The 21734-nt window shown below is 45.9% G+C and overlaps 1 protein-coding gene across 1 annotated transcript in view; it reads left to right on the forward strand.

Annotated features, from left to right (window-relative positions):
* LOC311246271 (scavenger receptor cysteine-rich type 1 protein M130-like) overlaps window positions 1–19824 on the forward strand; it is a gene marked incomplete at both ends in the record, with an annotated part of 84113 nt that extends 64289 nt beyond the window's left edge. Inside the window, 4 exons of the mRNA XM_084338478.1 lie at window positions 8653–8842; window positions 9066–9254; window positions 16615–16881; window positions 19805–19824. Of these exons, the coding sequence (XP_084194604.1) occupies window positions 8653–8842; window positions 9066–9254; window positions 16615–16881; window positions 19805–19824 (666 nt within the window). The remainder of the gene's footprint in view (window positions 1–8652; window positions 8843–9065; window positions 9255–16614; window positions 16882–19804) is intronic.
* Window positions 19825–21734: the final 1910 nt, after the last annotated feature.

Genomic DNA, 21734 nt, shown 5'->3' on the forward strand with positions numbered 1-21734 from the left:
GTACCATGTAGTACCATGTAGTACCCTGTACCCTAACTAAACTACCCTGTAGTAAACTACCCAGTGGTACCATGTAGTACCCTGTACCATAACTAAACTACACAGATTAATCGAAAGGTCAGTCCCCGACCAGGTGAGATCAGGGTAGGTTGAAGGAGAGAGAGAAAATATGAGTCTTAAGCAGGGATTTAAAAAAGACAGAGCAGGCGCCCCTGATGACGGCAGGTAATTTGTTCCACAGGTAGGGAGCGCGGTAGACAAAGGCTCTGTGGCCGGCGGATTTCTTTTTAACCCTAGGGGTCGATAGAAGCCCCGCATTTTGTGAGCGCAGAGCACGAGCGGGCGAGTATCGGGAGATGAGATCGGATAGATAGAGCGGTGCAAGCCCATTTAAAATTTTGTAGGTGAGGAGTAGCACTTTAAAGTCAGAACGGGCTTGGATAGGAAGCCAGTGTAGGGCGGACAAAACTGGTGTGATGTGATCAAATTTTCTAGTTCTAGTTAGTATCCGTGCAGCCGCATTTTGCACGAGTTGAAGATTTTTGATGCTTGAATTAGGTAGGCCTGAAAAAAGTGCATTACAGTAGTCCAGACGTGATGAGACAAAAGCATGAATCAGGGTTTCAGCATCAGCCAGAGTTAAAATGGGGCATATTTTTGCGATATTACGAAGATGGAAGAATGCAATTTTGGTGAAATTTTTTATATGTGCATTAAATGAGAGGGAGGAATCAAAAATGACTCAGAGGTTTTTTATGGTGGAGCTCTGGGATACATGACAGGTATCAAAGTTGAGGGAGATGTCCTGAAACAGGCCTCTGTGGTTTGGGGGGCCAACAATTAACATCTCAGTTTTATCTGCATTAAGGAGTAGAAAGTTTTGCGACATCCATTTTTTGATGGCAAGCAAGCAGGCCTCAAGGTTTTGAAGTTGGGAGGAATCATTTGGCTTAATAGGTATATATAATTGGGTGTCATCAGCGTAAAAGTGAAAGTTTATGCCAAATTTGCGTATGATATCGCCGAGGGGTAGCATGTAAATCGAAAATAGCAAAGGGCCCAGGACAGAGCCTTGTGGGACACCACATTGCACTGGGAGGGTCTCAGATGTTAAATCATTATAGACCACGCAGTGTGTTAAATAGGATTTAAACCAAGCTAGTGCGAGACCCAGAATGCCAACATGATTCTCAAGCCGACCTAGAAGAATCGAGTGATCGATAGTGTCAAAGGCTGCACTGAGATCAAGCAATAAGAGCACAGAAGTAAGGTTTGAGTCAAGAGAGAGCAGTAAGTCATTTGTGACTTTGGTAACCGCCGTTTCGGTGGAGTGTAAGGCTCTAAAGCCAGATTGAAATGATTCATTAAGATTATTGTTTGATAAATGGTCAGTAAGTTGCGTTGCGACGATCCGTTCTAACACTTTGGATAGGAATGGAAGATTGGAGATAGGTCTGTAATTTTTCAAGATTAGAGGGTCGAGGTTCGGTTTTTTAAGTAGTGGTTTAATGACGGCTGATTTAAAGGCCAGGGGCACCACGCCAGTAGACAAAGAGGTGTTGAAGATATTGAGTAGGGCAGGGCCTAGAGTTGGGAAGAGTTTTTTGATGAGAGTTGCTGGGAGAGGGTCAAACAGACAGGTTGAAGGTTTAGCCGCGCCAACCAGTTTAGAGAGGGCACTAAGTGAGACGTTTTCAAGGCAGCATAGCGTATGACTGGAATCAAAGTCAGGGGGAATTCCCATCAAAGGTTGGGAAGGACTCTGATTGTTGAGTAAAGCAACAATTTCATCTCTAATGAGGTCAATTTTCTTGGTAAAAAATGTCATGAATTCGTTAGCCGAGAACGCATGGTTTAGGGCACTTGGTTGTTTCTGCGTATGTTTTGCAACTGTGTCAAACAGAAACTTTGAGTTGTTTTTGTTTTCATTTATGAGCCTGGAAAAATAAGAGGTTTTGGCAAGTGAGAGTGCCTTTTTGTAGTTACGTAAACTATCATTCCAGGCGAGGCGGAATACTTATAAGGCGCTAAGCTACTAATGTTAAATCCATTGGCGTTTCGACCCTACACAAGCTAGAGTTAAAAATCCAAATGCATTTGATCAGTATTATGTTCCACCATGAATGCATGCAAGGGGGGGGGGGAAGTCGTTTCTGATAATTGATTACCAGTAACGGCATTAGTATTGAATGCTAAAAACGCTAATCAGTTGGATCGGTATGAGAACATTGCACAATCAAGCCAGAATTTACGTCAGATAGTCCTGACGTAAGCTGTGGCCGGGAGTATTCCAAATATAATATTCCAATTGTTTGATTGCCATCTGGTACTGTACATCCAATGTCGATTAGGGCCAGGGCATAATCAATCACAGCATATGGATCGAATGTCGCATAGACGTTTCGATGCGACCGATTGAACCTCTAGCCTCGCTGTCTACTGAATATCTGTGCCTGGAGACCTTACAGTATAACACAAGAAGACTCAAGAGACTCGTGGGTGGCACCATTGGACTCATATCGGCTTTCATTGGTCTATGTTTGCCCCGGCCCTACAGTTAAGTCCCGCCCCTTTTCCGTATCTTGTGAATTGATTGTCATAGAGACTTGTGGGTGGCACCATTAGACTCAGTGGGTAGCTGCTTTCATTGGTCTATGTTTGCCCTGGCCCACGGAGATCCAGGTGTTTATTTGACACTCAAGAAGTCATCCATTGTACAACACAAAATGTTGCACAAAGCATTCTCTCTTATTTCAGAAGCAAATCTTTCAGTTTAACTTTGAGTTAAATCCTCACACAGGTTTTTCATTAAAGGAAGGAGAGGAACCGAGTTTTTTTTATCACAGAAATGTATTTAATTCACACTGTAAAAACATACAACAGAGCTGACAATGACAAAATAGGTGATTATTCTTTTAGAGGAAAAGGTGATCACAGCGGAAAGTTAAATAAAAAACACTAGACTGAACGTTAGGTTATGTATATAACCAAGTTCTGTTAATACTAGTGACGCTCAGCGTCATATTGCATAAATCTCGCTTCAGTGGATTTACACTGAATACATTTCAAAATGTACCTTTACATGCCAGCATTCATCTGGCCACACCCCCATCCGCTTACCTACATAAGCGGGGGTGGGACCACACACTCATCTCCTTCCCAACAAATTTCACCACAATGAAAAATCAAGGGCCGCAGCGGCGTCTAGACGCTGAGCGTCACTAGTATTAACAGAACTTGGTTATATACATACTACACACACGCACAACCCGCATGCCACCCGGGAACGAACGGAGGGAACAACCTCGTTACTGCCCACAGAAATCACGGGGTCAAGGGCAAACCCAACCCCGTGGCAAGGCTGTAGCAGCGGAGCGTGAAGGAAGACCCAGACCCACTGAAGGGACTGGATCCCCTGGAAAACGGGGGCCCGGAGAGGTCAATGACGCCAGGCATCAAGACCCCACCAGGCGGTCACTTAGTGACACCGCCCCCCACATCGCCAGCGTATTCGGATAAGGCCCCTCCAAGAGCGGGCCCTTACCCCCCAATAGCACACCGCCTGGCACACTGACCCTGCAGAACAGGCAGTCAGCATGGCCGTAAGCACACAAAAAAGGTTAACCAACGGAAGCAGGCAGCGCACCGGGGAAAACCAGGCAACAGGCTGTAACCTGAGCCTGGAGCACTGCGGATGAGACAGGCGCCAAAGGAGTCAGCTGAAAACAGCCGCCCCGGCGGAAGGGGCGTATGCTGGCGTTGTTGCATGACCAAGCCTCCATTTAAAAAAAACCCACCCAGAGGGGTTGAAGCAGAGAAGGCTGACATGATTGGCAGACGTCATGAACGTGCAGGGGCACCCTCAACCGGGTAACCCGGGAGTTGACACTGCTCCAACACACCAGGGAATCAACCACCTTGGTGTTACCCAATGCGGTGGTTGTTCCTATAACCCCTCAAGAAAAAACTCCAAAACACACCTGCGGGTATACACTGGCTATACCGCAGTACAAGTGTTTCAGTTTTCAAAAAAGGGTTATCCCAGGCCTACGGGTCGACGAAACATTACTTCGGACCGGGCCCGGCGATACGGGAAGCACAGGGTCACCAGAGGAGGTCAAAGACCACCCCAACAGGCCCCTCTTCGCCATGCGTGAGAGAGGAGTGAAAATAATGGAGAACCAGCCCCAAGCACACCGTACTTGGTATTCCCAGGCGGTCTCCCAACCAAGTACTAACCAGGACCAACCTGCGTAGTGGCCGAGATCTGACGAGATCGAGCGTGTACAGGTTGGCATGGCCGTAAGCCATTACGACAGTGCGGAGTACAAAATGTACCCAACCAGGGTCTCCATAGCGCTTTTCCCCCTGAAAAAAGCCCAAGTCCCTCAGTGTACCAGAACAGCAGATCTGCATCCCCGGCGGACAACGGGTTTAACTGATCCGGACCAGCATGACCAGAACCAGTCCCGTGCCCTAACCACGCCGACATGCCTACTCCAGGAGAAGGGGCAGATATGCGTGTTGATCTTAAACATGAAAAGAAGGCGCCACCCAGACGTTCGGGGCGAACCGCGCCCGGTGGCCCACCCCCAGGGCGTGAGACCCCTCTACATATGTTCAGATCCATTCCGTCATCATAACCCAGATATGAACGAGAATCCGTCGACAACCAAAACAGGTCGTCGGAAGAGGAAAAAACCTCCATCCCAGTTGCTTTATGAAAAACGCTGTTTTAACCTCAAGCAACCAAGGCGTGCCAGTCATTCGCCTGATCTTCATAGCCTGACTCTTTTTAATAGAAAAGAAGGAAGCACCAACAGTATGTATCCCAGTCTACACAGCCGGGGGTAAACATTTTTCACATTTTTACATCCCACCACCCTCCCATAGGGAGGAGACGGAAATCCCCAGAGAGACTTCCCACGCGAGCTGTACAGATTGAAAAGAATATATTGCAACCTTGAGCCATGTAAAAGTTTGGTTTTAGGGCTCTCCGGGGAGGAGGCACTGAACCCATACACACTCAATAATCGAATTGAATCGAATACACACACAATAGAGTAGGACTCCTTTTTGAGGTTCCACTCACCTTGACAATCTGAGGAGGAGGCTCTGCACTCTGAGGAGGCTCCCTCACATGGAAGGAGAGTCCTAACTCACAGAAGGCCCGAATAGGTGCTTCGTGAGGAGGAGCCCTGACAACCCCCCGAAACAGATCCATCATATGGACCCGAACAGCTCACGGAAGTCCTACCAACAGAGACGCGCACAGTGATGTACTCTATGGCGTGGGAATTTCTGCGGTGCACACGCCCAATATTCCAGGCACACACAAAAGTGACCAAACAATCTTTTCTTTTAGGAAAATATAGTTTCTCAAGCAGTTCTAGCACAACCCCAGCAATCAAGCTAAGGGTTACATCGTATCCCTACCACACAGTGCACAATATATTGTAACAACACGTCTGAGAGGAGGATGAAGAAGTCCCCAGGGAACCGGGGGGAAAAACACCCCTCCTACTTTACCCTTAATACGGCCAGTTAAACAGATAAACCTGTTAATATGTGAACACACTGTTCATTGTCATTACAGGCTGAGAAAATAATCATTCTTTACTCATATGTCACTAAGCATAGCTTTATAGGTTAGTTTAACCCCCTTAGTTGTGAGTACACGGTACATGAACACACAATGTTTCTCAACACAACAAACCAGATCATTTTCACATCTGTAACAAATGATTTGCATGGAGAAGCTACTACCAGTGACAAGACAATTCACACATAACTCGCGTCGTATCCTAAATGTAGTGCAGCAACACTCGTTTTGGAAAACATCGTTATTTACAAACATTTAGAAGGGAAAGCAAGAAGAAGTGTTCAAGGTCTGGTCCAGACCCTTCGTACCGTGAGCGCAGATCAAGCGGAACTGCAGTCTCTAACAAGGCACCGTAGTAAACACAGCCTTCCTGTGTTGTCGACATGGGCAGCGTCGCCACTCCATCCCGCCGCTACGGTCGCCCTTGTTTTGATGCAGTCCTCGCCGGCTGGCCCCAGGGTAGGTTCGACTAACATCCTCTGTCAAAGATGACGTCGTAGTCAGAGTGTTTAAGCATGTTATAGTCTCAGAACGTTCAACAGTGTAGCATTAAGCTAACGGCCGCACTCGGCCGATAGCAGCAAGCTAACGTTACCTAGCCTAGTGACACAACAGACTAGCGCCTGCAGCTAACAGCTGACTGGCTAACAGTTAGGCCACAACTAGCACGCAAGCTAAGCAGCTATCACCTGAACTTGTACACAACGATATAACAAGCCACACTCAGACAGGCCGCCGTTCTGAAACCCTCCTCACCTTTTAAGAGAGAAGAGAAACGAGATGTTAACACAGTTTACAACGGTGATTTTACCATCCGGCGGGGCCGGTACAAGTCCCATCTGGGCTGTAGCCGACTTGAGCATGGATTTTCCGATAACGATCATCCATGCTCACATTTCCTCGTTTAGGGTATACTCTCATTTGCATATGAAAGACAGGGCCTTATATGGTGACAGAGACACGTCCAGAGATCCTGGGATCACCAGTTACTGGTCGTGTGGCCCACTAGTGTGTCGCTGGAGGGTTTTACCCCAACCAGCCGCAGCAAGGAGGACTGCAGTTGGGAGGCATGTAGTGGCGTGAACTCCCAATATGAAAACCGGTGGAGGTTTTAGAATGATCACCATCTTCCAGACACTCCAGTGACGAAGACAATATCGCCGTATTTTCTCGAAAAAAAGCGAGAGAGAAAATAAAGATATGATGTCAACGTATCTCCTTGTTCTTCCTTTCCTCAGAGTAAATATTTTCCTCCACGTCAAGTGGGCATGTGAGCAGCACTTTGCTTGTGATGAAATTTGAGAAGGAGATGAGTGTGTGGCCCCACCCCTGCTTATGTAGGTAAGCGGATGGGGGTGTGGCCAGATGAATGCTGGCATGTAAAGGTACATTTAGAAATGTATTCAGTGTAAATCCACTGAAGCGAGATTTATGCAATATGACGCTGAGCGGGAGCTAGTATGAAACAGAACTTACTGAACTTACAGTTCAAAAACGCACACACACACACACACACACCCTCACACACAGAGGGAGAGGGGGAGAGAGAATGAATGCATGTTGGTGTTGCCTTCATATTTGGACCAATATCCAATTTACCCCCCCCCCCCCCTTCCCACACACAAACATTCAAACACAAAAGGCCCCTCCATCATATAGATCTCTCCACAAGCGCCTGTCTCTATCATCCGTTATTCGTTTTCTGTCTGGTGGCCCAATCTGGGCAGCGCGCTAGAGTAGATAGAGAAATGATAGGACATATAGAAATAGTTCAATATATAGAACAGATATGCATTTTATTCAAAAATGTTTATGTTTTTGCCCGATTTTCTATTTTTCTCCCCATCCCAATTTAGTCATTATGCCAATTCCCCCCCTCCCCTACCTGGTTGTTGTGCGCATGTTCCTCCTACTGGTCGGTACAAGGGAACCCTGAAGTCATCCGCACGCTTCCTCCGACACATGTGGAGACAGCCAGTGGCTCTCTTTTCACCTGGCAGCGAGGACTCTCATTGGTGAAGTGTAACGCGTGGGAGGTCACGCTGCCTTCACCATTTCCTGTCTTTCGCTGAGCAGGCGCCCAGACCTGACCTGTAGCAGCGCCAGATTACCACCCACGGCTTGCCCTCCCCCTAACCCAGCCAAACGAGTTAGTATGACGATCAGCCCAAGCCTCAAGCAATGCTGACTCCGGGAGTCGAGACTGCAGCCTCTTGCATTCGACACAGATATGCATTTCTTAGAGAAAACGAATTTAAATATTCTATATATATTCTTACTTCCGGACACTGCCAGCCAGCCTGTATGCGATGGAGAGATACACTTAAAATTTTGACAGAGAGAAGAGAATCTCCCGATTCAGATACAATTTAACACAAACATATATAAAAGATATTTAATGTTTCTCAGCATTGACAGTGATGATGACAATCATAGTGAAGTATTTGATGCGTTTGAAGCTATGGTTTGAAGTGTTCTGACAACTATATCGTTTATTGTGCAACTTGAATGAAAATCACCTGTTGATGATTCAGTTGTGTAACTATGATAAAGAAAAATCTATTTTATTGATTGATTGAACATTTTATTAACATATTGCAGAATGGGTACAATACAGTACAGCTCAATACACACAATTGTTAAGGGGATGCAGACCAGAGAAAGACTTTTGTCTTGTTTACATCAGGTCCCCCATTTTCAATTCATCATAACATATATGACATCCATGAGATACAGGTAGATAGTACTGTTGCATCTAGACATTTATGACACCAGCAAAACCAGCCCAGACGACTTTTTACGACCATCAACCGCCTGCTCTCCCCCATTGTCACCCCTCACCCTTCAGATGCCACCGACCTCCCCTCAGAATTCCAGGTCTCCTTTCAGGGAAAAGTGGATTCCATCTACCACCATCTCTCAATCCCTGCCCCCCCCCCATTCCACTCACAATCCAATGTGTGATGGGGTGTGGGTGCTGGGCACTTCACCCCCCCCTGTTCTTAATCCACCTCAATGCTCCCTCCTTTGCACCTGTTGACGCTCTCCAGGTGGCTAAGCTGGTCACCAAGGCCAAGGCCTCAACCTGCTCCCTTGACCCCTTACCCACAGTCCTGGTCAAAGCTGGCCTACCTGCCGTGTGCCCTACCATAGTGGGAATAATTAATTCCTCCCTGGAATCGGGCAGGGTACCCCCCAGCTTCAAGACAGCATCAGTCACGCCCATCCTGAAGAAGCCTGGTCTGGACCCAGATGACCTTGGGAATTACCGGCTGATCTCCAACCTTCCTTTCCTGAGCAAGATCCTGGAAAGAGCAGTGGCCGCCCAACTGCACCAACACCTGTCCAACCATGAGCTCTATGAACCCTTTCAATCTGGCTTCAGGAAACACCACAGCACAGAGACTGCCCTCACCAAGGTCACCAACGACCTCCTCATTGCCTCCAACTCCGGTCACATCAGCCTCCTCATCCTCCTCGATCTATCTGTGGCTTTTGGACACGGTCTCCCATTCCATTCTCCTCAACCGCCTCTCTGACCACCTGGGTGTTACTGGGACCGCTCTCACCTGGTTCGAGTCCTACCTCACTGACCGAAAACAGTTCATCTCAATCTGCAACTCCACCTCCACCCCTGCCCCAGTCAACCAAGGTGTGCCGCAGGGCTCCGTTCTTGGTCCACTCCTGTTCACAATCTACATCCGGAAACATGGTCTCAATTTCCACTCCTACGCTGATGACACTCAGCTCTGCATCTCACCCTCCACTCCTCTCTCCCCACAGCACCTCGTCAACTGTCTCCTTGACATCAAGGCCTGGATGTCATCCAATTTCCTGAAGCTAAATAGCAAGAAAACTGAGCTCATGGTTGTGGCCAAGCAGTCACTGCTCCGGAAGGTTGGAGACCTCCTCCTTGAAGGGGACGGCTGCCTAATCCACCCTTCCCCAGAAGTTCGCAACCTGGGCGTCATACTGGACTCCACCCTCTCCTTTCATTCCCACATCAAAACAATAGCCAAATCAGCCTTTTTCCATCTCAGGAACATTTCCAGCCTCCGGCCATCTCTCCCCGACTCCGTAGCAGAGACTCTCATCCACGCTTTTGTCACCTCCCGTCTGGACTATGCAAACTGTGTCCTCATAGGGCTACGCAGTAATGCCCTGAACAGGCTACAATATGTCCAAAATTCTGCTGCCAGGGTTCTCACCCGCACCAAGTCCTGGCACCACATCACCCCACCCTCATCCACCTCCACTGGCTTCACTGGCTTCCGTCAAGTCCCGCATCAATTTCAAGATCCTCCTCATCGCCTACAAAGCCCTTCACTCCCTTGCACCCCAGTACCTAGCGGACCTCCTCCATCCCTACATTCCGCCCCAGAGGCTGCGGCCCTCTGACTCCGGTCTCCTCTCCATCCCCACCACCAACATGCGGACTGTTGGTCCCAGAGCCTTCTCTGTGGCCGCACCCACCCTCTGGAACACACTCCCTCCAAACATCTGTAGTGCTACATCCCTGCACTCTTTCAAATCCCAACTGTACATTGGAGGGGGTTGGGTTTAGACATTTGCAGGGGCCAGTTTCGAATTGCAGTCTCCCGTAGGTGCTCTTTGAGAGTGGTTTTGGAAGTGGGTAGTGATTCACATTCCTTTACAGCTGTGGGTAGGGCGTTCCACATTGATGTGGCATAATTGCGAAACGTGTTTAGTCCCTTGTTTGAGCCGAATCTGGGTTTAACATGATTTGTGGAGCTCCCTCTGGTGTCGTGGTTGTGGTATTGTGGTATTGTGGATCCAGGTCCGCTCGATCACTTCACAGATGAGCTGGACATGCTTCTAAGCTCCTTACTGGAAGATGGTACCCCTCTCCTTCTATTGGGCGACTTCAACCTGCTTGACTCATCTCAGTCAGTCATAGTAGTCTCCCTCCTACAATCATTTGACCTGACTCCCACTGCCATGCCTCCCACCCACAAAGCAGGCAACTCCTTAGATCTCATATTTTCCCATAACTCCAGCATCATTAACACCATGGTAACTCCCCTACATGTATCTGACCATTCCTTCATATCCTTCTCACTAACTCTCATGCTTAACCGAAAGGCCTTCACCCCAACTCAAACCGTCTCACTCAGACGCAACCTGCCCTCCCTATCCCCCTCCACCCTCTCCTCTGACATACTATCCGCTCTACCTTTGAGTGACACCTTCTCTGCTCTCTCCACAGAGATGGCAACCTCCACCCTCCTCTCAGCCCTTGCAACCTCCTTCGACAAGCTCTGTCCCCTCGTTGAGAAACCTGCCTGCCGTTCCCCACCCAGTCCATGGCTGACAGATCCAGTGAGAGAACAAAGACAGGTCCTGAGAGCAGCTGAAAGGAAGTATAGAAAGTCACGCCTCACTGCTGACATCGACACATATCACAACCTCTTGTTAACATTCTCCAAAACCATTACTAATGCCAAAGCTTCTTTCTTTCACCATAGGTTCGAGGCCTCTGCCAAGAATCTTCGCAAACTGCATGCTACCATGTCCTCCCTCCTCACTCCCCCCCACCCCCCCTCCCTCATCTTTCTCTGCCGAAGACTTTGCGATCTTCTTTGAGGAAAAAGTGAAGAACATCCGCAGCTCCTTCTCCCAACCCCCACCCATTCCAAATGCTGAATCGAGAACCTCATCCTTCACTCTGTCATCTTTCTCTCCCATTACAGAAGCCGAGACCCTGACACAGGTAACGTCGAACCGTCCGACTACATGCCAGCTGGACCGGCTACCCTCCCCACTCCTCCAGACCATAGCACCAGACATCCTCCCATTCCTAACTGCAACCATCAACTCCTCACTCAACTCGGGGGTGGTCCCCACCTCCCTAAAACAAGCCAGAGTCACGCCCCTCATAAAAAAAACATCCCTAAACCCTACCGTCATAGGCAACTACCGTCCTGTCTCTCTTCTCTCCTTCCTTTCTAAAACACTTGAACGTGCTGTATCCAACCAACTTACTGCTTATCTCTTACAGAATGACCTCCTAGACCCTAATCAGTCAGGCTTCAGGACTGGTCACTTCACAGAGACAGCCCTCATTGCGGTCACAGAGGCACTTCACACAAAAGCGAAAGGCCTCTCCTCTGTCCTGATTCTCCTAGATCTATCTGCAGCCTTCGACACAGTCAACCACCAGATCCTCCTCGCGGCCCTCGCAGGAATGGGAGTGGCTGGCTCTGCGCTGACATGGCTGTCATCATACCTCAATGACCGCTCCTACCAAGTGTCATGGAGAGGGACCCTGTTGGCCACCCGCCCCCTGCGGACGGGTGTCCCCCAGGGCTCGGTTTTAGGACCCCTTCTCTTCTCCCTCTACACTAAATCACTGGGTAACATTATCACGTCTCATGGCTTCTCCTACCATTGTTATGCCGACGATACTCAACTCTTCCTCTCCTTCCCTCCCTCAGATATCCTTGTCTCTGAGCGGATCTCGGCCTGTCTGTCCGACACCTCCGCCTGGATGACGACCAACCACCTCAAACTGAACCTAAGCAAAACAGAATTGCTTCACCTGCCGGACAAATCCTCCCCCCTGACCGACCTTTCCATCACAGTTGAGAATGCAGCTGTGACCGCGTCCCTGACCGCCAAGAACCTTGGTGTTGTCCTCGACGACCAGTTGAACTGCTCTGCTCACATCGTAGCGACAACCAGAACCTGCCAATTTCTCCTGAGCAACGTCAGAAGGATCCGCCCCTTCCTGACAAAAGATGCCACCCAACTCCTCGTTCAATCAACAGTCATCTCCCGCCTCGACTACTGCAACGCACTGCTCGCTGGCCTCCCGGCCACTGCCACTAAGCCTCTTCAACTCATTCAGAACGCAGCTGCCCGCCTGATCTCAAACCTACCGAAGTCGGCCCATGTCACCCCACTTCTTAGGGAGCTGCACTGGCTCCCCATTGCTGCACGAATTCCGCTTCAAGGCCCTCGACCTAGCATACCATGCGGCAAAAAGGAACCGCTCCCGCCTACCTCTGGTCAATGGTCTCTAACTACACACCCTCAAGACCCCTACGCTCTGCATCTTCTGGCCGCCTCAGACCTACTCCTATCCAAGCTCTGGGAGGGTCATCAAAGAGAAGTCGCCTATTCTCAGTCCTTGCCCCACAATGGTGGAATGAAGTACCCACCCGAGTTAGGACAGCCGAATCCTGTCCAATCTTTCGCCGTCGACTAAAGACGCACTTCTTCAACCATTATCTGAATAAAAAATAAAAAATAAAATCTAACCCTAACTAACCATACGGTCATGCACTTGTCCTAATAAACTAACCTACACTGTAGCACTCAACACTTTGATGAACATTGTTACTCAGCTGATAGAGTTGTGCCCTTCCTGATGGCTTGTCGTACAGAACTTGTAAGTCGCTTTGGATAAAAGCGTCAGCTAAATGACTAAATGACTAAATCTAAATGTAAATGTAAATGAGAAGTATTTTGACATGTACATGGGTACCTTAGTGGTGTAGTGTATCTTGTAGACCAGGCCCATTGCAAGTTGCTGTACTCTGTCATCTACTCTAAGCCATCCTAGGTTGTCAAAGTGGGCAGGGGTGAGGTGGGTTCTAGGAGTAAGGTCAAGTAGTAGTCTGACCAGTTTGTTTTGTGATGTTTGTAATCTTGTTTTTAGCGCCTTTGAGGTTCTTTGGTACCACGAGGTGCAAGCATAGTCGTAGTACCCTTGAATGAGTGCTCCTCCCAGAGTCTTCAGGGTATTCTTGTTTACCAGAGAGGAGATCCGGTACAGGAATCTAGTTTATTGGTTGACTTCTTTGATTACATTGGATGCCATTTTGTCACAGGAAAGATTTGCCTCTAGGATGGAACCCAGGTATGTAATTTCATCTTTCCTAGTGACAATATTGTCACCCACTGTAACTGAGAAGCCGTCGGTCTTGCTGAGTTTGTTATTTGAACCGAAGAGAATGGACTCTGTTTTACCCAGGTATAATGATAGTTTGTTATCAGCAAGCCAGGTGCAGATTCTGCCTAGTTCCGAGCTGAGGGTTTTTTCAACGTGTAACTTGTTCTTGTCAGAGACAAAGGTAATGTATGATACTTTACACTGTACCAGAAATAAAAGGTAGGTTCCCCTGAATGATCAAAAGTATACAACTTGATACCCACTCAAAGAATAAGCTCATAAAATTTAACACTATTTCCAGATGAACCTTTTTCTATGTAGGCGTTAGAGCAGGGGTGGCCAACCAGTCAGAGACTAAGATCCACAAAAATTACCGTGGTACCACAAAGAGCCACACCATATACCAGCGTTTCTCAACCTTTTTTTTCAGTCACGGCACCCTTCATGTGTTTATAGGTCTCACCCTCTGGCCTCTGAAGTTGCTAATGTCTTTTTTATTTGGGTCTCACAGGGTTAAAAGTACCCTGTGAGACCCACGGTTGCAAAATTACAAAATCACTTTTAGCCATTTAAAAAAATAATGTTTATTTAAAAAAATTTAAAGGGGAACTATTTTACTATTTCTTTCACTATTTTGGCACTTTTACACAATTCCTGAGTCTATGGAACACCTAGGTTTTTTTCAAAAAACAAATTCATTGTTTTGTATTTCTAATCAAGTACTCAATCTACCTCAAGATCTTAAGCCGTTTTGAGGCTGGGCTCCAACCACTGTGTGGCCTGGTGCCAACTGCCACATCAACTGCCACATTATTATGCAGCTGAGAAATCTCTGACATCACAGATCAGCACATTTTCAGATGACTCAGTTCAGTGAGGGTGAATATTGTGAGAGGAGAATTGGAAGAATGCGCCAATATGAGAATTAGAGACATAGATCCTATTAATATAAGTCCACATAGCTAAGAAACAATGGTAAACACTGAAAAAGGCTATTTATAAGATAGTTCCCCTTTAAGCACATGTATAGTCAATTGGTCCTGTTGTTCAGCCTCACAATGCTATTTGATAGTAAATGGGTTTATATGTCCCACCCTCTGGCCTCTGAAGTTTTAATTTGGGCCTCACAGGGTTAACCTCTTAAGCCCGAGATATACAGTAAAAGTGTATATTTTCAGCATTACGTTTGTTTACCAATTATTTTAACTGTTATTAGTGAAATATAAGATTATAGAAATCTCAGGGCATTGAGTCAGAAACGTGGCACATCCAAACGTGAGTGTAGTCTTTTGAAGGAAGAGACTCAGGGCTTTCAAATTTAGAAAAACTACCCTACCCAGCTCACACCAGCCCCTGTCAATCATCTGACTTCTGGATTTACTTTTTTATTTCTCTTATTTTTTGGGATTATCTCCCACAAACCTGAACGTTATTGCCATAAAACAGAACGCAGTTAGTTTCTCTACCTTTCTGTGAACGTCTTGCAAAAAACGGTGTTGCAATATGATGGAAAATGGTGGATAAATATACATTATAAAAAAGATGGCAGAATTCATTATTATTCATTTGCTTAGATTTTTCAGGTCTGGTAAATTTTAGCATGGTGTTATTCACAGTCAAAGATATATATATTTTTTTTAAATAGAATTGATATTCTCCTTTGGTTCATTACAATTTACTCAAGCCTAGTAACATACACACTATTTCTGACACTGATCCATATATGTCCCTAGATTCAGATAGCAAGAACATGCAAATGGACCATTTAAAAAAAAATTGTAAATGTTTATTCTACGTCCTTATGGAATGAGTGACATACAAAAAAAAAAGAAAAAAGAAAAAAAACGTTTTTTTTTTTTTTATGGATGGAAGAGCCGCACATTGACGGGCAAAGAGCCGCATGCGGCTCGCGAGCCGCGGGTTGGCCACCCCTGCGTTAGAGGGTTAAAGGAAGTCACATTCAATCCAGCAAAGGTTTTTTCGAACCTAATATTAATTGGAAATGCAATTGTTGTGCGTTCAAAGAAAATCGATTTAATATTGGCACATAATTAATTATGAATATACATGTCTACCTTCTCATACTATACTTGTCTGTGTGCTCTCTCTCTATATATATACATTTTTTACTAAACTTATGAACAGCAGTCCTACAGGTAGTTTTGATGTCAGTCCTACAGGTAGTTTTGACAGAAATCAATTAACATAGACTTAGTCAAGTGCAACAGAGTAATTAGAAAACATTCTTGAGCATTTAAAATCAATAAATCCGTTAAGACAGCTGTATTACACCAGATGGCTGATGTGAATTGCTGACAATGCATTAGCCTGCGTGTGGATTTGTCAGAATAATGAGACCGGACTAAGGTTGTGAAATTTCCCATGACTAATAAACTCATGACAACACCGGTATTACCAGTGACATAGGACATTTGACATGATGACGCTCAATATGTAAAGCGGTTAAATTGATCCGCTGTGTCTAGTCTGTTTTTAATTCCTTTTTTTAATTCCTCAAAGTATCCATTTGGTACTACACTCTGCAGACATGCTCTGCTCTCATTCTCTGTTTCTGACTATTTTTTCTCTCTCTGACTCTGTGTGTGTGTGTGTGTGTGTGTGTGTGTGTGTGTGTGTGTGTGTGTGTGTGTGTGTGTGTGTGTGTGTGTGTGTGTGTGTGTGTGTGTGTGTGTGTGTGTGTGTGTGTGTCTGTGTGTCTGTCTGTCTGTCTGTCTGTCTGTCTGTCTGTCTGTCTGTCTGTCTGTCTTCTGTCTGTCTGTCTGTCTGTCTGTCTGTCTGTCTGTCTGTCTGTCTGTCTGTCTGTCTGTCTGTCTGTCTGTCTGTCTGTCTGTCTGTCTGTCTGTCTGTCTGTCTGTCTGTCTGTCTGTCTGTCTGTCTGTCTGTCTGTCTGTCTGTCTGTCTGTCTGTCTGTCTGTCTGTCTGTCTGTCCTGTCTGTCTGTCTGTCTGTCTGTTGTCTGTCTGTCTGTCTGTCTGTCTGTCTGTCCGTCCGTCCGTCCGTCCGTCCGTCCGTCCGTCCGTATGTCTGTCTGGCTGTAGAGTCTGTGAGGCTTGTGAATGGATCTGGTCTGTGTTCAGGCAGAGTGGAGGTGAAGTCTGATCAGGCGTGGAGGTCACTATGTGAAGCTGACTTTGACAAGCAGGATGCAGAGGTGGTCTGTAGGCAGCTTGGCTGTGGGGCTCCTTCAGCCCCCCAGGGGGCGCTCTATGGAGAGGGAGACGCTTCAATCCTGACCAAAGAACTCCAGTGTAAAGGCAACGAGGCCGATCTCCTGAACTGTGTCACCTCTGACTCAGATAGAAACACAAGCTCACCTTGCAAGACTGTTGGCCTCACCTGCTCAGGTATGGAAAACATTATGAATTACTCATTGGTTTAATTAGGATTTACACTTTTAATAATGATATAACTGTTTTAAGTATAGTATTTTCATTTATTTATTTACTGACTGTATTCAAAACATTATTTCATGTTTTTAAATAAAAACAGTATGTCCCAATCAAGCTGATTTAATAAATAAAATAAAATAAAGTAAAATGTATTTGTAAGGCCCGACAACACACGTTAATGTCCCCATGGGCCTACACATCTTCTTTAAACAATTCAAGAAGAAACATCACAATACGTCAAGAACAAAACACCATAAAGTAAAAATAAATTCAAATAAATGCAACACTCCCAGACATACCCCACACGAAGGTAAGGAAAAACTCACTAAAACTTAGCAATAGGAAAAAATGCACTACAGGCAATGTGGAGGAGAGAAACCTTAGAAGGCCCATTCAAGGGGGGATGTCCCTTCTTAGATGTCGGTGATAGTAGTGTTGCAGTAAAACAGGCGAGCAGTTGGTAAAGCATGCACTCACATGTGTGAGTGAGTGCATGCAATAGCAACTGAACATTTTGAAAGATTAAAGATATAGCTGATAGCAGATCTATTTGAGGCAAAGGGTGGGCGCAGAGGGTCACATCCTCCCGGTCATCATCACGGGACGTCCAACACTCCAGTCATCACTCCAAGACAGCCAGAGACAGGGAGACAGGGAGACGGGACAGGCGTTAGACAGTTTGTGTGATTGTGATGGGTGGACATAACAATAGATACAAGTGGTAAGCATATATGTGAATAGAATATATATATGTAGTAAGCATATTATGTGAATAGAATAGAAGTACTTAACGCAGCAATGAACTCCACGTCTGAACCACGTTGACAGACCATGGACAGAAGATGGTAAGAAGCTGATCCATGGCCTCCGTGGTGCACGTAGAACAGTCACTGCAATCTTGGCCAAGACCCCGAGACATCCACCACCTTAGTCAGCACTACGAGACAACCACTCAAAAAGATGGGGGAGGGGGGTTGGGACGGGGGTTAGAGAGTTCCCATGTTTGTAGTGGGCGGAGATGGAGCAATACTCTTCCACCCGGAGTCTATTTTCTGAAAATCCGCCTAAAAGAAATGGAAAAGTAAATGGAATATTGCTCCACTTCTACAAGGTCCATTTGCATATTCTTGGTATCTAGGGACATCTGTGGACCTCAGTGAATGTATTCCAAGTGTCAGAAATATTGTGTATATTACTAGGCTTGCTTAAATTGTGATGAACACCATGCTAATAATGACCAAACATTATAAACTGCCACTGATCTCGTTCAGTACCTTCTTGAGATCATGTGTACAAAAAATCTAAGGAAATGAATAAAGGGAAGATGATTAAACAGAAGGTTCTGTAGATACAGTACTGAATATTGGTCTCATATCCGGACCAATTCAATTTGAAATATTATTATAGAATATAGAATAGCAGGCTTATAAATTACCTTATTATAGACAATTCGCAAGGCGCTCGCCACTAATGCAGGAGACGCTGGGTTCGAGCCCAGCTCTCGGCATTGCTACCAGCTTGGCTGGTCGTTCATACTAATACAATTGGCAGTATTAGGGGGTGGGAAGCTGGTGGGTGGGGATCGGACGTTGTGGACAGCGACTCCTACAGGTCGGTTGGTGCGCCTGTGCAGCAGAATCAGGAAGCGACGGGGGCGGCGTGTCCCTCCCACGCAGATCCCCGCTGAGAGATCGCTCTGTGCAGGTGAAAAGATGCAACGGCTGCTTCCTCGAGTACCGGAGGGGACACGTGATGTAAGGCTTCGTCCACATTGCAGCCGGCTTGTGGGAGGCATGGCCTAACAACGTTCGAGACAGGGGAGGGTAGAATTGGACGATACGAAATTGGGATGGGAGAAAAATAGAAAATGGTAGAAAAAGTAGATACAAAAAAATTCAAACGCAGATCCAGAGCTCTGGATGTCCACTACAAAATGGCAGCAAAAAACTACAATTCCCATGATTCAAGGTTTTCCAAAATGGTCGCCTCTCGCAAAATATACAGACATTTCTAAAAGGAAAATCTATCTAGTAACACTTTAACCTTTTCCTAAACTAACATATTTATATATACATTATACATGCTGTTGTGACATGGTTATGATGTTTATACTTGAATACGTTTGAAAATAAAATCGCTACTTTTATAGAACAATTCTGGAGATATTGTTTTATGACCAGATGTAATTTGCGGTCCACCGACGGACCGCACGGGCGAAAAAGGTTAATCTAAGGGTCAGTCCCCGCCCCGGTGAGATCAGGGTAGGTTGAAGGAGAAAGAGAAAAGATGGGTCTTAAGCAGGGATTTAAAAGCTTCGACAGAGCAGGCGCCCCTGACGACGGCAGGTAATTTGTTCCACAGGTAGGGAGCGCGGTAGACAAAGGCTCTGTGGCCGGCCAATTTCTTTTTAACCCTAGGAATCGATAGAAGCCCCGCATTTTGTGAGCGCAGAGCACGAGCGGGCGAGTATCGAGAGATGAGATCCGATAGATAGAGCGGTGCAAGCCCATTTAAAATGTTGTAGGTGAGGAGTAAAGTCAGATCGGGCTTGAATAGGAAGGCAGTGTAGGGCGGACAAAACTGGTGTGATGTGATAAAAAAAATAGTTTTAGTTAGTATCTGTGCAGCCGAATTTTGCACGAGTTGAAGATGTTTGATGCTTGAATTAGGTAGGCCTGAAAAAGTGCATTACAGTAGTCTAGACGTGATGAGACAAAAGCATGAATTAGGGTTTCAGCATCAGCTGAAATATTGGGTATTGGGGATTGTTATGTGTGGGTCTATGTTTGTGCCCTGATCAGGCGCTCCTCATGTGATTTATCATGTCTAGTTGTAGTTCTCTGTCCTGGTGTTGTAGTCCCTATCGTTCTTTCCCCAGATGTACCCAATTACAATTAACCCAGTATGTGTCCTTGTCTGTCGTTACTTTAGTTTATTCTTCATTTCATCCATGGTAATTATTTCATTAAATACTTCTTATAAAACTACTTTGACTGCCGTCTCCTTGTTGTGTTGCATTGACTCGACATCGAGCTTAAAGAATGTCAATGGCTACATAACATGGAGGCTCGTGCCAAATCATTTGGTGGTGAATGCTAAGCTTGACCCACACTGTGAAGTATGGTTGGCAGTGTTGTGTGGGTGGCCCATATTTTAGACCCCCTTGGCAAATGATTCTCCAATAGGGAGCGTTCTCAACCAGCTAGGGCAGCTGGACCATTTTCTATGGTGCCTTCCGTCGCCTGGGGACACACCATATGCGGTTGGGATTTTAGAAAAATCCTGTTAGGCTCCTCCTAGGCCGGCGTGTCTAGCTTTAGTTACATAGGGGGCATTGTAGTGAGGGATGAGAACGTTTGGGGATGGGCTTAGGTTTTTTATTTATTTTTTGACACACGACAGTTGTTCATTTGCGAATACTTTTAGGTGTGGAGGCGCTAGGCGGTCATACCAGTGTTCTCCTATATTTTTTATGTATAGTGACAGTGTTTTGTGGTTGGTGGTTGGGCTGCCCTAAGCACTGCGGTAGTGGAGCGGTGGCCAAAGTATGTAGGAACAGACTATACAGCAGTGGCGGCTGCTGACCAAATTTCTTGGTGAAGCACAACATTTTTATATTATATTATATATTAAATTATATTTTTTAAACATCCCCAATGCTGCAACACCCCCATTCCACCCAGGTGTCAGACTCCTCATTCGCTTCCATTCATTTTGGGGACCATGTTTAAATATCATACTTCTGAAGTATAAACAAACTATACTGCTGTGACGATTTGAAAAACTGTACATTGGAATATTGGTAAACATATCGGTCAATCCCATTGTCCCGTGGGATTATGCCCCCCCCCCCCTCCCCGCGGCGATATTAATATTTGATTAGAAACGCAAGCAAGGCTTGCCGCGACTCATGTGGTAATAGGGGGCTACCCGGTGCCCGCGGGAACCATGTTGGTGTATTAAACAAGCAATGCCATAGCGGGCTATTGAGTTCATAATCACACTAAAATATATATATATATATTTTAAATGCACACAACAGCCAAAGCAGTGACCGTGACAAGTCCGACTCGAGTCGAGACAAGTTTTTTTATCCCATGAAAAGTGTAAACAACTGACCACTTCCGGTATTTTGAGCTCATGGGAGGTTCGGGGGGGGGAAGGCAATGCATTCGTCGCCCCGCCCCCCACCTCCTCACGAGCTCCATGTAACACGGAAGTGCAGTGGTCTATGCCATGTCTCGCAGCTGCTCTCTGATTGATTCACTGTCAATCATTCAACCCGCGTTCGTGAGTAGAAGTGCGCCAAGTTGCACGGGCGGGGCTTAGATGACTCAAATAGCCTATTTTGCTTGGATAATAGAATAAAAAGATCAACCCGTGCAGGGAAAGTTGCACTTGAGTGATTGACAGCTAACCATTACTGACTGCAGGCCTGATCAGAGAGCTCAGAGCTGTCACTTTTGGCAATTTTTGAAGAAAGAAAAAAATTCACTGGCATTTTTTTTACAGATGAAAACATTTCTAATAAAAAAAAAATAATAATAAAAAAAAATATATATATATGTGTGTAAATTAATAATAATTATGAATTATGAGTGAATTTGTGTTTCACGTGTTGTCATGGAAAACCTCCACTGCTATACAGACGTATAGGGTGAAGCCGTTTTTTAGTTTTTTTTGTTTTGTTGTTTCTCTCTTTTTTGTGTATATTGATTGGTCATATTCGGTGGTAGGGGCGGATCCATTTTTTTGTTCTCCTGGGTTTTCTTTTTTTCTTCCCCCCCCCCCTGTTTATTCCTCAGTGG

This window comes from Notolepis coatsorum, assembly GCF_963971535.1.
Source record: "Notolepis coatsorum genome assembly, contig: SUPER_1_unloc_1, whole genome shotgun sequence".
NCBI lineage: Eukaryota > Metazoa > Chordata > Actinopteri > Aulopiformes > Paralepididae > Notolepis > Notolepis coatsorum.